Source organism: Mirounga angustirostris, unplaced genomic scaffold (assembly GCF_029215605.1).
Source record: "Mirounga angustirostris isolate CCGP_5_RB_7025 unplaced genomic scaffold, mMirAng1.0.hap1 SCAF_15, whole genome shotgun sequence".
In the NCBI taxonomy this organism is placed as follows: domain Eukaryota; kingdom Metazoa; phylum Chordata; class Mammalia; order Carnivora; family Phocidae; genus Mirounga; species Mirounga angustirostris.
Window position 1 is genome coordinate 16,990,971 of NW_026991723.1, and position 14,711 is coordinate 17,005,681.

Sequence of the window (14,711 nt, forward strand, 5' to 3'; positions counted from 1 at the left end):
AAATTGAGTGTTAATTTTCTGCCAAATGTCTTAAGACCATAGGTAAAGAACTGCAATTTGTTGGAACAGATGATGAGCTAAGGCAGGTTGCTTACTTCTGCAGCTGGACAGGGGTACCAAAGAAGAGCAAATTCCTAGTAATTATTATGAAAGCCTGCAATTTACACAGCTGCTTCATATTGGTGGGAAGCCACTGTCCTGGAGAGCATTGGATTTTCCCTCTTCTGTCCCTGTGGACAGAGGTGATTTTCACTGTCATCCCATCCACATTGTAAACAGCAAATGTTTCTTCAGACTCAAGGGTTTGGGAAGGGGCAGGGGTGTTCCTAGACATTTTAGGACAAATTCCAGTGTCTCAGTCCCCTGCCTTCCCCCGACCGATGACCCCATGTTCATAAAATGATAAATGATCTTCTGGGCATCCATTAATGAAAAAGAGTTAACAACACACACAAAATCCGGGAGCACGTTGCAGCCCCAGGAGTGGGTGTGAAAGGTGCTGTATGTCTTAGAGCTGCTGAGGTTAGTCGCTGAGTCTAAGTATATGACCCTGGGGAGTGCTATCATGGGCTCCCTCCCAGGCCTTGAGAGGAAGGGAGATTTTCATAAGAATGGTCCTGTAATTACCCTGTTTTAATTAAAGCCCTAGAAAACCACAGCTTTTCATTTGTCCTGCCTTGCCACTCTCTAGGGGAAATCCAACTCCATTCTCTCTCAGCTTCCTTCTTCCTCCTCCCCAAGGGCTGATTCTGGTTTGGGAAAATACCTGAACATTTCTTTGGGTTTAACATTCTCCCCTGGCCTTTTCTGGGAGTCACTTGGACTCTTTGGGTCTTCCCAGACCTCCAGACCTCTATCTATACCCTCATTTCCATAAACATTCTGGACTTTGGGGACCAGGCAAGTTGGGAGGAGGCATGGATCACCTGGGGTATCCCCTTGCCTGGGCCAAGCCTTCAGCAAGGTGCCATGTGTGGCCCTGGGATGGCGGGTGGGCAGATCTCCCACCAGGGTGTCCTGGCCAATGTTTCCAGGGCCACCAAGTGAGGCTCACCACTTTCATGATCTGGAACTCAACCCTTAGGAGCACTTAGTGAGCCTTGTGAAGGGGTACCGTTGTGTGTCTTGAGAGAAGATGAAATTAGGGAAATAATTTCGTTTAAAGGCTGTTGTCTTAGTAAGTAGATGATGTTGGAAGAAGTAACTGTCGTAGACCTTTTGTTGGTTTCCTATAGATGGTTCTGTTGTAATTTTGGATATGCGTTTTGGCAGAGTTTCTTGTATGTGCTGCCGAAGAAAATTTGAATCCTTTTGTTTCCTGAATGGAGAGGAGCTCAGTTTCAAGGTTATTGCTTATTCCTTGCTCTCTACTAAGTTTTTCCTGCTGTGTTTGATATTATTTCTCATTCATCCAGAGTTTGTATTGTTATACGAGAGTTCTTGTGTTGACTAGAAATCGAAAAATGCCCTCAGCTACAGCTCTGGCCCCTGTATGTCTATCAGGTAAGCTTCAAGTAAGCACCTTGTTTAAGCTTGGGTCTATATCTCTAGAGATTTTCTTTTTTTTGTTCTTAGATACAGTGTATATCTTTGTCCCTCTATCAGGTTTTAAAGGGGTTCTGTTTTAAATAAAGGAGACATTTTTATCATCCTGTTGTCTTGCTAACATGAGTCTTTATTAGAGGGCTAAGACCAAGGCCTTTTTTTTTTTTGGCAACCTTTTATCTCCTCTAAGTACAACTGTAATTTTCCAATGAATTGGGCGTTCATGAAGTCTAAGTTTTAAGCTTGTCCATTTATTATTTGCTCAAATAAAAAAAAATTCTTTTGAATGAAAAATAATTTCCAAGGCCATTTTTAATATTTTGTATTCTGAGAGTGTTTCATTATTGCCAAGAGTACCAGATACCTAAATCTGAATAAATTTCCATTTGGTCTCTGGACAGTGGTTACACACATATATTAAATGCTCTGGTCTCGTGTTTTTTCAGACTGTGAGTGCTGACCCAGTGGTAGGTCATGAAGTCTGTATAGTTTGTCACGACTAGCATCTTTTTTTTTTTTTTTAGATTTATTTATTTTGGAGAGAGAGAGCACAAGAATGAGCACGGGGTGGGGGGGGGACTGAAGGAGAGGGAGAGAATCTCAAGCTAACTCTCCAATGAACACAGAGCCCTTCACGGGGACTCGATCTCACAACCCTGAGATCATGACCTGAGCCAAATCCAAGAGTCAGATGTTTAACCGACTGAACCACCCAGGCGCCCCTGTCATGACTAGCATCTTAATAAGAAAGAAGGAAAGAGAATAGAGCAAGAATAGAAAATTTTAGAGAGAATCACTCAAAAGTAAGGATAAGTATTTTTTTGTGAAACATTTTTTCGTTGTGTGTGTGTTTCCTGAGCTCTGATGTACAATGTATTTCTTAACGTGGGTCTCAGAAACATTTGAGAAACCTCTGCCCTGTCTGTGCTAATGTCCCCAGTCGGCGTTTCTCCCACCTGGCCTCAGGTACGTGGATCTCCTTGATGTTTCCTCCACCATTCATCCTGGTCTCCAGCCCTCTGTGTCCATATACTGGGTCTACCCAGACCCTCTTTCATTGGCAACTCCTCTTATCCTTCCAGAAACAAAATGGATGTCACCTCTGGTAGAGCCTGCCCTGACCTACGAGTCTCCCCACTGTCAGCGGGATGTACGTTTCCGGCCACCTGTATTCTCCTCTAACCACAGTTAGCATTGTGTTTGCTTGTCTCTCCAGTGATGTGTGTGTGTGGGGGGGGGGGGGGGGGGCGGTGACATCAAGGAGACAAAGAGGACTCATACTAAAAAACAAATCCTGTTGGGGCGCCTGGGTGGCTCAGTCGGTTAAAGCCTCAGACTCTTGGTTTTGTCTCGGGTCATGATCTCAGGGTCGTGAGATCGAGCCCCACCTCTGGCTCAGTGCTCAGTGCACACCTCCTCCCCCCCCAGCTCATGTGTGCACGCTCTCTCAAATAAATAAAAATCTTTAAAATATAAAAAAATAAAAAATACCCTGCTGATAGAATACAAATAACATGTAAGTTATGCTTCAATAGGGCATTAAAAGAAAACATGTTTTCCCGATAATAATATGGGATTCTTATTCTTTGTGAACAGAGAAAATAAAGGGAGAAAATGAACATGGCTCATAGTTGTATCACCCAAAGTAACTGTTAGCATTTTGATATTATTTTCTTCTACTGTTTCTTCCATACATATTTTTGTTTTGTACAGGTGATCATAAATGTAGTATTACCACCAGCCTTTTTTATGTAACACTAAATAAAGCACAAGCGTATCCCCAAAGAGCTGATTTTTTTTTTTTTAAGAGAGAGAGAGAAAAAGGGGTGTGTGTGTGCTCTGCGACTGGGAGAGGGGCAGAAGGAGAGGGAGAGAATCTCAAGCAGACTCCCCAGAAGCCCCCCAAAAAGCTGATTTTTAAAGGTCACGATAAACCTTTTATTATTATTGTTGGACCTGTGTTCCAACATGTGTACACATTTACATGTTCTCTTTTTTCTGTAATTCTATGTTCATAGCTGTTGTGGGCTGAATGTTTATGTGCCCCCAAAGTTCGTATGTCAAAGCCCTAAACCCCAGTGTGGTGGTATTTGGAGATGGGCCTTGGGGAAGCATTTAGGTTTAGAGTAAGTCATGAAGGTGGGGCCCACATGGTGGGGTTAGTGATTTCCTAAGAGAGAATCTCTCTGTGTCCTTGCACACAAGGAAAGGCCATGTGAGCACACGGTGGGCAGCCCGCCATCTGCGTGCCAGGAAGAGGGTTCTCACCAGAAACCAAATTGGGTAGTATCTTGATGTTGGACTTCTCAGCCTCCAGAACTGTGAGAAATTAATGTCTTGTTGTTTAGACCACCCAGTCTGTGGCATTTTGTTACTGTGGCTTGAGCAGATTAAAGACAAGAGCTTGAGCAGATTAAAGACAATAGCTATAGGGTTCAAAAATGACAGTTTAAAACTCACATTGAATCCTTGAATAGTCCCTAAGAGGTATGATATTACATTTTGTGCTTTGTTTGCTTAACAAAAGCATGAAGATTTCTCTGCTGGGGTGTTGTAAATGTTAAATTCTCAGATACACAGGAATGGGATTTGGGTAAATGGCTGTCTTGCTATTGAGTATAAAGACGCAAGGAAAGTAACTAAAGTAAAGTAAAGTAAACCAAAGTAACTAAAGATTTGTAGTAATTAATAACAGCTAACACTTGTGGGCACAGAAAATGCCTCAGGAACAGCACTCAGTGCTTTATGTACATTGATTTGTTTCGTCTCGCTTAATCCCAGCATGCGGGCATTGAAAGCTCCCATCTTACTGAGCTACATCCAGAGTTCAGAGCATGAGCTCTGCAGTCAGACGGCCTGGGTTTAAATCCTATCTCTGTCCCCTTTCTAGCTGTGTAGACCTGGAGTAGCCACTTGCCTTCTCTAACCTCAGTTTTCTCAGCTGTAAAATGGGCGAAATACATAAAGTATTTACAGCCCAGGATTACACTTTGAGGATTAAATGAGTTGGGGTAAATCAGCACTTTGTATGGTGCCTGGCACATGGTAGGTGTCCCATAAACATGGGTTTAGATGGGTAATACCATTTTGGATGAAAGATTTTAGTGTCAGGATCTTCTGTTTCAACTTTGGGTGTATAGATAACCAATCATTTCACATAGGATGTGAAACCACAGTGCTTGTGGAGTCTGTGAGAGGCAGATTTGGATGCTTCATGCTATGGTGCTCCTGTGGTCTGACTTGTTACCAACAGGAAAAGGGACCAGAGGATGGGGGAAGCAGACTTTCTTCGATAAAGGTCCAATTAGGAAATATTTTAGGCTTTGTGGGTCACAGATGGTTTCTGTTGCAACTATTCAACTCTGCCATCGTAGAGTGAAAGCAGACATAGACGGTGTGCAAATACGGGTCTGTTCCAATAAAACTGTATTTATGGACACTGCAATTTAAATTTCAGATGATTTTCACGTGTCTTGAAATACTAATATTTTTTGATCCTCCCCCTTGCTCCCAACCATTAAAAAATGCAAAACCGACTTAGTTCCTGGGTCATACAGTAACCGGTTGTTGCTGTCATGGGTTGGCCCCCGGGTTCATCTTGCCTTTTGCAGGAAGTGGCGTGACCAGTGTCGCCTTTTTTAGTTAAATTCCAAGGACTGAAATAAAGATTTTTCTAACATTCTTTCCCGCGGGTCTCCTCAGTGACTTTGGAAGCAGTTTGTCTGGGAGTAAAGGGTCTCTAGGGGGCCATTGCTCCCTCTCTAATGTTTAGCCAGTCAAGACATAGTTGACAATGAGCGTGTCATTTGAAATTTTGCTCTTTGGGACTTTTATGTTAGACCATGGAGAGGAAATAAAAATAACCAGCAGTTATGGCTCCTGAAGACGTAAAAGTCACCAGGTTTGCTGAAAGGCACTGAAAAGTTTAAGCAAAGGAAAAAATGGATAAGAAAGGCACAGTGTTAATAAACAGAACCCTCTTGTCAGAAAACACACTGGCTACTGTTTTTAACGAGTCTGCCATTCCTGCAGCTGAAATCAAGACATGTTTCAAATTCTTCAGTTTGTTTGGTTTTTTTTTTTGGATTGGATGAGGGGAGGCAGCAAGGAAGAGGTGGTGTTGGTGTAAGGGATGTAAGGTGTAAGGGATGAAAATATTATGTTCATGTTCTTTTTTATTAGTTGTATCCTTTATAGGTATATATGCAGATAGGATTCAATGGATTTGATTTCGTTAATCCAAGAATATAAGTATGAGGGAGGAGACTTATTCTTTTTTTTTTTTTTTTAAAGATTTTATTTATTTATTTGACAGAGAGAGACACAGCAAGAGGGGGAATACAAGCAGGGGGAGCGGGGAGGGAGAAGCAGGCTTCCCGTGGAGCAGGGAGCCCGATGCGGGGCTCGATCCCAGGACCCTGGAATCATGACCTGAGCCAAAGGCAAATGCTTAATGACTGAGCCACCCAGGCACCCGAAGACTTACTCTTTTACACTGGAAACTCTTAGACATTGCTGTGCTCACAAGATGGTGTTCTCTACAAGGATGAAAGCCTCTGTGTTTTATCTTCAAGAGCAGTACGCTTTTGTGGAATGCCATGAATAGAGATCTTCACCCAGAAGCCTGTTGTGAGCTAACCACCTCATTTATGGGCGTTGGAATCCACAAAGCCCAGGGGAGCCTGTGTTGGCCCAACAGAGCACAGCTGTTTCCTCTTACCGCACAGTCAAAATGATGGCCTTGACTCTTAGATGCTATCACATAGACTCCCAGTGTTTTGTTTTTGAGCAGGAAACATCCTGTTTCATCATGCATGTTTAATAGAATAATTTAAATATGTTTAATAGAAATAACATTAATATTTTTATTTGCCCAGAGAATATTCGAAGGTGGGTGACAGGTTTTTCATACCCTCAGGGCATAAATGAAGAAGTGATATTCCCTGCATTCTCTTAGACAAATATGAGAACTCGGGTGTATATGGTAAATTCTTGTTTTTCCATGATGCTCCCTTGTTAAAATAATTCTCTTCCTCTTCTTTCTTTCTTTTTTTTTTTTTAAAGATTTTATTTATTTATTTGACAGAGAGAGACACAGCGAGAGAGGGAACACAAGCAGGGCGAGTGGGAGAGGGAGAAGCAGGCTTCCCGCGGAGCAGGGAGCCCGATGCGGGACTCGATCCCAGGACCCCGGAATCATGACCTGAGCCGAAGGCAGTCGCCCAACCAACTGAGCCACCCAGGCGCCCTCTTCCTCTTCTTTCTTTTCAAAAACTCCTATATTGGTTTGAACTCTCTGGGGCAGATGGGAGAATATTAGTTTTTATATGCTAGCTGAATCTTGAAACCCACAAAGTAGAGGGAATAGCACTCACTCTTTACAGAGTCCTGTATAAATCCCTAATTTGATCAGATAGTGTAGAGGGGGTCACTTTCAAACTTTTTTTTGACTTTGATCTTCAGGAAGATACGTATTTTATTTAATCGTCTGATACATACAGAAGTATACACACACACCCACACACACACACACTAGACCATGAAGTTCACCTTAGCCTCAAATTTCTTCCTAAATCTGCCAGTCGGCTTCGGCTCACTGGTCAAATGGTGGAATGCCTTACTTTATTGTTGATTCTGGCACACCTAGACTTGTACTTGAACAAGGACTGTAGATTGCATAGATAACCCTCCTGGCTAACCATGAGGTGGCAACAGTAATGCAAACAGGGCATACCATTTGCATTTATTACTGTAATATTCACTTTGAAAAACAGGTAAATACTCTAAATGTAACTGTTGCCGTGTCCCCTTTTATACTTTTTTTTTATCCCCTTTTATGCTTTGCATATGGAGATTCAGTCAACTGAAAGTATCAATGTATATTTTTTATTGGAAAATAAAATACTGCAAAAATTGATGATGGTGAGGCAGTGAATTCTATATGTCTAAAAATGAAGATATAGATATTAAAAATTATAGGTGTAGATTGAGCATTAACATTGAGAGAGGACAGTTGCTAATATTTTGGGGGAAACCGTTGTCTTCTTTGTGGGATAGGCTTCGGTGAAATTGCACCATCAGCATTAAGCAAGTCTTCAGGCCCAGGAGGTGAAGAGGAGGGAAGTCTTGACCTCACTCTGTTTCTGTCAGGGAGGAAGGAAGGCTTGCTAACTCCCTGGCAGAATCCTCAGAGGCACCAGCGATGCTGGCACCAAAAGATCTTGCTTTTACACAGACCTAATTTTTAGAGCATTTATTTAGTTTTGCAAAAGTCTCATCAGGCTACAGTTGGTCATGCTGAGGAATTATGGTTCCTGCCCTTTCTGTCAAACGTTTAAAATGGGTCTGCCAGAATTTTTAATAATAAAATTGTAATCATAATGCATTTTTTAAATAACATTTCAGATTTTTTCTTGTTTCCCAGCAGTCCCCTCTGTAAAGCAGCGTTTGGCTTTGGCAAATATTGATTTTCGTATTTGGCCATTTGGCAGTATGCCAAAAGGTGTATTTGGTAAAATTGCTAGAATAAATATGAATCTCTCCATCCGTCTAGTCCCCCACGAAATAAAAATTTCACAAAACCATAATCATTTCTGCCATGTGCACCGTACCCTAGTCATTTCTGTTCTGTTTTATATTTTTGAAAGTCACTAAATTATTTTCATGGTGGGCAGTTAAAAAATGTTGAGACTCCCTGTCCTCTGGGGATAGTGACATCGTCCGGGAGGGGTCATTTTTGTACGCAGTGTTTTGGATCCACAAAGGATGAGACGAGGGTTTCCTAGTTAAGTTCTTTTCCCAGAAATGGAATTTAAGATGTCAGAGGCATGTGAACACTTCCAAAAAATGAATGAATGTCACTGCCAAAGAATTTTCTCTAGCCATCGTACCAGTTTACACACCGACTGATACCATCTGAGAATTCCAGTTGTTCTATATCCTTCTGAACACTTAGCATTGCCAGTATTTTTTGTTTTAACTATCATAGTGGGTATGTAGTACTTGTCACAGCCATTTTATTTTTTTTAATTTTTAATTTTTTTAAAGATTATTTGAGAGAGAGAGAGAGAGAGAGAGCGAGCACAAGTGGGGGGCAGAGGCAGAGGGAGAAGCAGGCTCCCCGCTGAGCAGGGGGCCCAATGCGGGACTCGATCCCAGGACCCTGAGATCATGACGTGAGCCGAAGGCAGCTGTTTAACTGACCGAGCCACCCAGGCGCCCCTGTGATGGCCATTTTAAATGAAGTCCCTCTAAAATGTCTTGGGCCTTCCAGTGTTTTTAAGCAGAATGGAAATGAAGTGGACGATCTGTTGCAGATATAACTAAGTTTGGATATTTTGAATAGTCATTCCTTCTGCTGTTTATGGTATGTCCACCCATTAGAGCGAGCGGTCCTTTGGTAATGCTGTCACCGTGGCTCCCTCTACAAGCTTCTCTGTGCCTTCACCGACAGAGAATACTCTAGAAGCTGTACGCTCCAGGCCCTGCTAAGTGCAGTATCAGGGCCGCAGAACCGCATCTGTGCATACTCTGTTGGCAGACCTCAGAAAAGTCTCTTCCCCTTTGCCTGCACAGGACCCTGTCCCAGACCCCCTTCCCGCTATCTGCCTCGACTGCTGTGGACTAGGATTCCTTTACTGTCCCCTGGGGTTGGCCTTCACTCCAGAGGCCAAAGGTGTTTGGCTGATGACTAGCGCGCTCAGCCCTTCTCTGTGGCGGCAGGGTGGGCTTGCAGAGAAAAGGGAAGGGTGTGCCTGGCAAGGTGAAGAGCCCGCAAAGTGAAAAGCCAGCAGGGCCCAGCTGCGCTGGGGGGTGGTGGGGGGGTGGGGAATGGAATCTGCTTATCTTGCTGACAGCAGGAGGCCTGAAATCCTGAATACTATTCACGCAAGATTCCCTGAAAGCATGGGACAGAAGATTGGGCCCCTTCCCAGTCTTCATTCAGGGTGAATTCCAGGGTGATTTCAGGTAATGCGTACTTCTCAGTTCCACGTTCTCTCTTTGTCACATGTCACCAGACTTCCATGAGAAAATGGTCAAGGCGGAGGGGGCCCGGAGAAGACATCTGATTTAGCCTCCCTGCCCACCCAAGAACACCACAATTTTATGTTTGTGAATCTGCCTTCTTTAAATATATTTGCAATTGATCAGTGCCTGCTCTTGATGATTCATGATGATGTTTACTAATATTTTTTTAGATGTTTGCGAGGACAATACGATAGAAACCCAGCGTACCCTGATTTCTTCCCTTTACTGCTCTGTGCGAACCCATGCACCTACAGAACAGTTAAATTAAATATGATGTAAAGATGCTCAGTGAATTACCTACCATTAATTGTTATTCTCTTGAGAGACTATCCGGGGTTGGTAAGCTGTAATCATGAAAGTCATCTGTTTTTCATCTTTATGCAGTTCTTTCCTATCCCCTGGCTGTTTCTTTGGCATTCTTTCATTTCTGTTGGACTCAGGTTTGAGAATTGAATAAATTAAGGCCCAGAACTTTTATAATCTATGGATTCAAAGGGAGCCTCCCGAGGCTAATGTCCCAGTATTAGCCAATAAATAGGATCGTGGAGGTGAAAGTGTTTCCTATAGCTTCGCACAGAGAGAGAATGTTCCCTCACGTAATAGCCTCAAAGAGTGGCCTGATGGTCAATGTGTAGTATAAGTCAAAATGCAAAGAAATCTTCCACTTCCTTTGAGTTATGAACATTCTAAGTTGGACAGTCACAAAAGATACAGTTAAAAAAATCAGTGGCTTAGTCACACTCCCAAGTATTTATTTATTTATTTTTAAACATTATTTATTTATTTATTTGAGAGAGAGAGAGAGAGAAGGAGCAGGGGGAAGCACAGGGAGGGGCAGAAGCAGGCTCCCCATTGCACAGGGAGCCCAATGTGGGGCTTGATCCTGGGACCGCGGGATCATGACCTGAGCCCAAGGCAGACGCTTCACTGATTGAGCCACCCAGGCGCCCCAAGTATGTTTGTTCATGTTCTTTAATTTGTATTGAATTTTATCTAAGCTCATTAAGTTCCCACTGGATCTGGTTTCCACAATTAGCGGTAGCCCATCTCATTGCCGCCATTCCCTCAAAGGGACAGGAAAGTTCTGTCATTATTGGTTTTGGTCGCTGGTGGACTGCTTCCTTGCATAACTTCTCTCTGGAAAGTTTGAAGTAATCGAGATAACTGACCTCCCCTCTCTGAGAGACAGTCAGGTCAGCAGATATTTCTCCTGGCAGCTCTTCTTCCGTTTGGTATTTCCTTTCTCAGGACTGCGGGTGTGTGTAAAAAACATACTCCAGAAGAAAAAAGATTTCACATTTGCTTCTGCCTATTAGCCTCCCCCACTAGAAGAGCAGGGAAGAAGTGGCATTAGAACTCAGATTGCAAAAATAATGTCTGTTTTGCAAACATTCTAAGTAAGTCACAAGGGATCTGAGCAGGGGATCGACTGTATAGGGCATTTAGGAGAAAGAATGACTGCCAAGCCCACCTCCCCCAAGCCCCGCCGTCTGCCATGAAAGTGTCTCTACTATTTTTATTGATTATAAAAGTAATACATGCTGAACGTAATGCATATAAACAGTATTTGTAAAGTAGAAGGTGAAGTTCCCCATAGTCGGTGCTATTATTCAAGGGGTGTATATTGTCAACACGAACGGAATGGTACTTGGCATACTGCTCTGTAAGCTGCTTTTTTTCACTGAATATTTTGCAGGGTCTTCCCTACATCAGTGTCTGCAGATCTGTCTGCAGCATTCTTAGAATGAATCAGAGTTGATTTGCATAATCCCTCTCAGTGGACATCGTGGTCATTTCCCGTTTTCTCATATTCTAAACCTACTTTGTTCCCTATGTAGCCACCAGCCTCGTGTGGTAATTTAACTTAATTAAAATCACATAATGTTTAAAAATCAGTTCGCAGTCGCTCGCCACATTTCAGGTGCCCGGTAGCTGTATGTGGCCAGCACAGAGGAAGAACCTTCCCAGCATCGCGTGAAGTTATATTGGACAGTGCTGTTCTAAACCGCTGGTTTTCAGTATTTGTGTTTTTTTTCAAGTACATGTTTCTATTCCTTTATTCATCCATTCAACAAATGATCATGTTGCCAGGCACTGTGCTCGGGACTTGGATATCTCACTCACAAAACATATAAGTACCTGTCCTCATAATGCTTAACTTTCTACCAGCAAAAGGTTTTGAGTATTCACTCCCAATAAATGTATGTGTACTACAAGGCGCATGTGTATCCTGTTCTGTTGTTAATATTATAACACAAAATATATGGAACAAATTAAAATAGAAATGAAAAGGAATAAGATAAAAAAATTTAAGTAATTTCCAGAGTAGTCTTCCCGTGTCGCACCTTGGAGACCACTGTTCTGAGTGATGCTCTTGTACTAGGCGGCTCTTTCTGAAGATTCTTGGCATGCTGTTACCTCATTTTAAACAGGTAGCCCTTCTATTTTGATACTCCTTCTAAATATTTATTTCATAAAAAGACCTCTTTTTTTTTTTTTCTATCTGTAGGCTCCTTCCTACAGTTTGAATTTGTTCTTTTACTTACATATTCATTTAGGAAGCGTTTATGAAGTTCTTACCGTATGCTAGGTGGATGCCAGGAAATGGAACAAGTCAGGGTTCCTGCTCTCAAATGAGACAGGTCAGCAGATCACTTATTCTAATACAGGGTGTTACGGAAATGCAGGAAAGGGGCATATAAAGAGAGAGATTCTTTGGGAGAATGGAGGACAGCTTTCATGACCTCCTCTTTGCTGAGTTACTGCACTCTGTTTTGGGACTCAATGCAATCACGTTTCTCCAACAGATACTGTGTTTCTCCATGGTATTTTCTTTTGAAAAATACAAAATTCTAAATCATCGATTTAAGGATATTAAACCGCTGTTGACTGTCCCATTAAATATCTCTTTATGTTAAATGCTTACCTTTCAATTTTTAAACTTAGATCTTAGGGTTGGGAGGGCTCTGTATAGGACAGAGACGGAGTCCAAATAATTTTGTAGCTCCTGTTGTTTGAGAAGGGGAAACAAAATCATCCCCAGAGATGCTGTGTTGATTCATGCCTTCATTTAATAAATATTTATAAAATACCTTCTCTGTGGGAAAAAAAGCACTGAATGCCAAAATAAATTTCTCACATGGGCTTTTAGTTAGGGGATTCTGAAGAATATAATGGATGATACTATTTAGAGTAAACTTAAAATGAAAGAATTGATCATGTGCTGTTTATTCCCTCTCTTTTAGGGCAAGTTAAAGTGTTCCGAGCTCTTTACACATTTGAACCTAGAACTGTAAGTATTCAGTTTTTAACTTCAAAATTGGCATAAAAACCTAAGGTGATTTCATTCAGATACTTCCTCTGGCCTAAATGGCCTGCTTTTTCTCTGATAGCCGTAAGTGATTCACAGGAATGGATGGTCAGTCACTTCCATGCAGTCCACAGGTGTGAGAGCTAAGTCCCTCGGGTTGATCTGAAAGTGTTCCCCACCTTGAGGTCATGTAGTCCATCCTGTGCTGCTTTTTCCCCTAGGGTGACATCACCCACTTTTAAAAATCACCAGGTGACCCACACATGTAAAGCATGGGACCTTGTCTTAGTCATCCTTCCTGTGGGTCTCACGCTGACCTTCCTTGTTCTTCCTGTTGACCCTCTACTTCAGGCCACCTCATAAGGGCACCCTTTACCAACTATCTAGAGCAATTTTTTATGTTTCTGCTGTTTCTGGTGTCCATCCATCAATCCACCCATCCATCCTTGGTTTAGTGAGCACTTACTATGTGCCAGACCCTGGCCCAGGCCTTGGGGATGGTGCCACATCAACAGAAAGGATGGCCTCATGGAGCTCCCATCCCAGTGGAGGGAGACAGACAGTAAGCAGACAAATGAACAGGACTATCAGGGCCTGATTGGTGCTATGAAGAAAAATAAGGAGGGTATGGGGCCAAAAGGTTCGTGGAGAAAAGAGTTATTTTCAGCAGGGTGTCCAGGGATGAGCTTTCTATAAAGGTGACATTCGTGTGGAGACCTGAGGGAAGGAAGAGAGCAGGGGAACAGTGAGGAGCATCTTTGGTGGGTTCTAGAAACAGCAGGGAAGACAGCAGCTTAGAAAGTTGTGAATAAAGGAGAGGGAGGTAGGAGATGGGTTCAGAGAGCTTGGGTGGAGAGGGAGGGCAGATCACGTAGGGCCTCATGGGGTAAGATGGAGGGTTTTGAGTCCAGGGTTGATTAGATACGTTTTAGAAGAACCACTCTCCCTGAGGGAAACCATCCAGCAGAGCAAGAGTGGGAGCAGAACGCCCAGACGGTTAGGAGGCAGAGGAAAGAGACCGAGCAAGGAAACCTGCTCTCTTGACGTTCCCGTCTTACTTACTAGAGATGGGAGCCTTCGTGCTGGAGACAGCAGCTTGCCGCTGGCTTTGTCTGGGTTTGCCGTGTCCCCTGTCGTCCCCAGAGCCGAGCATCTCAGAGGGTAGCACAGAACCAGATGGCGCCGAGCGTTGACTCACTAACCATCAGGCTGCGGCTGGCCCTCAAATTCCAAATCCGTGTGGCCGTCTGTGTCCTCATCAGCCATCCTGCAGAATTTGGCTGTGAGCGGGCAACGAGATGGATATTTGAAGACTTGCACGCAGTGGGCTCCAGTAAATGGCAGCAGGGAATGCAGCTCATAGGGGGTGTGCTTGGGTTCCGATGAGTTTTCCCAAGACTTTATCATCACAGTGTTCCTGGAACAAGAGGGGTTGGGTGGGTAGAGGTAGGTCTCGGGTTTTTATTCTTCTTACCAGGACGTTTCAGCGGCATCACCCCTGTGTCAGAGGAGTGGGGAATGAACGGGCGACGTGTCCGCTTGCTCCGGCTGCCAGAACAAGGTCCTGCAAGACTACGTGGCTTAACCGACAAAAATTTTTCTTAGAATTTTGGAGGCAAGGAGTCAGGTGGAGGTGTGGCCAGGGTTGGTTTCTTCCGAAGCCTCTCTCCTAGATGATTGTGTTCTCCCTGTGTCCCCACGTGCGTTGTCTTTCCTCTGTGCTTGTCAGTTTCCCAGTCTGCTCTTCTTAAAAGGACACTGGTCATATATGGATTAGGGCTCACTCGAACGACCTAATTTTAATTTAACTACCTCTTTAAAGAATCTG

At 43.2% G+C, this 14,711-nt stretch overlaps 1 protein-coding gene across 2 annotated transcripts in view; it reads left to right on the forward strand.

Annotated features, from left to right (window-relative positions):
* Window positions 1–14,711, forward strand: part of OSTF1 (osteoclast stimulating factor 1) — a 52,851-nt gene that overhangs the window by 10,345 nt on the left and 27,795 nt on the right. For both annotated transcript variants that reach the window (XM_064579132.1, XM_045882266.3), the window contains exon 2: window positions 12,819–12,865. In XM_064579132.1, coding sequence (XP_064435202.1) covers window positions 12,819–12,865 — 47 coding nt within the window. The remainder of the gene's footprint in view (window positions 1–12,818; window positions 12,866–14,711) is intronic.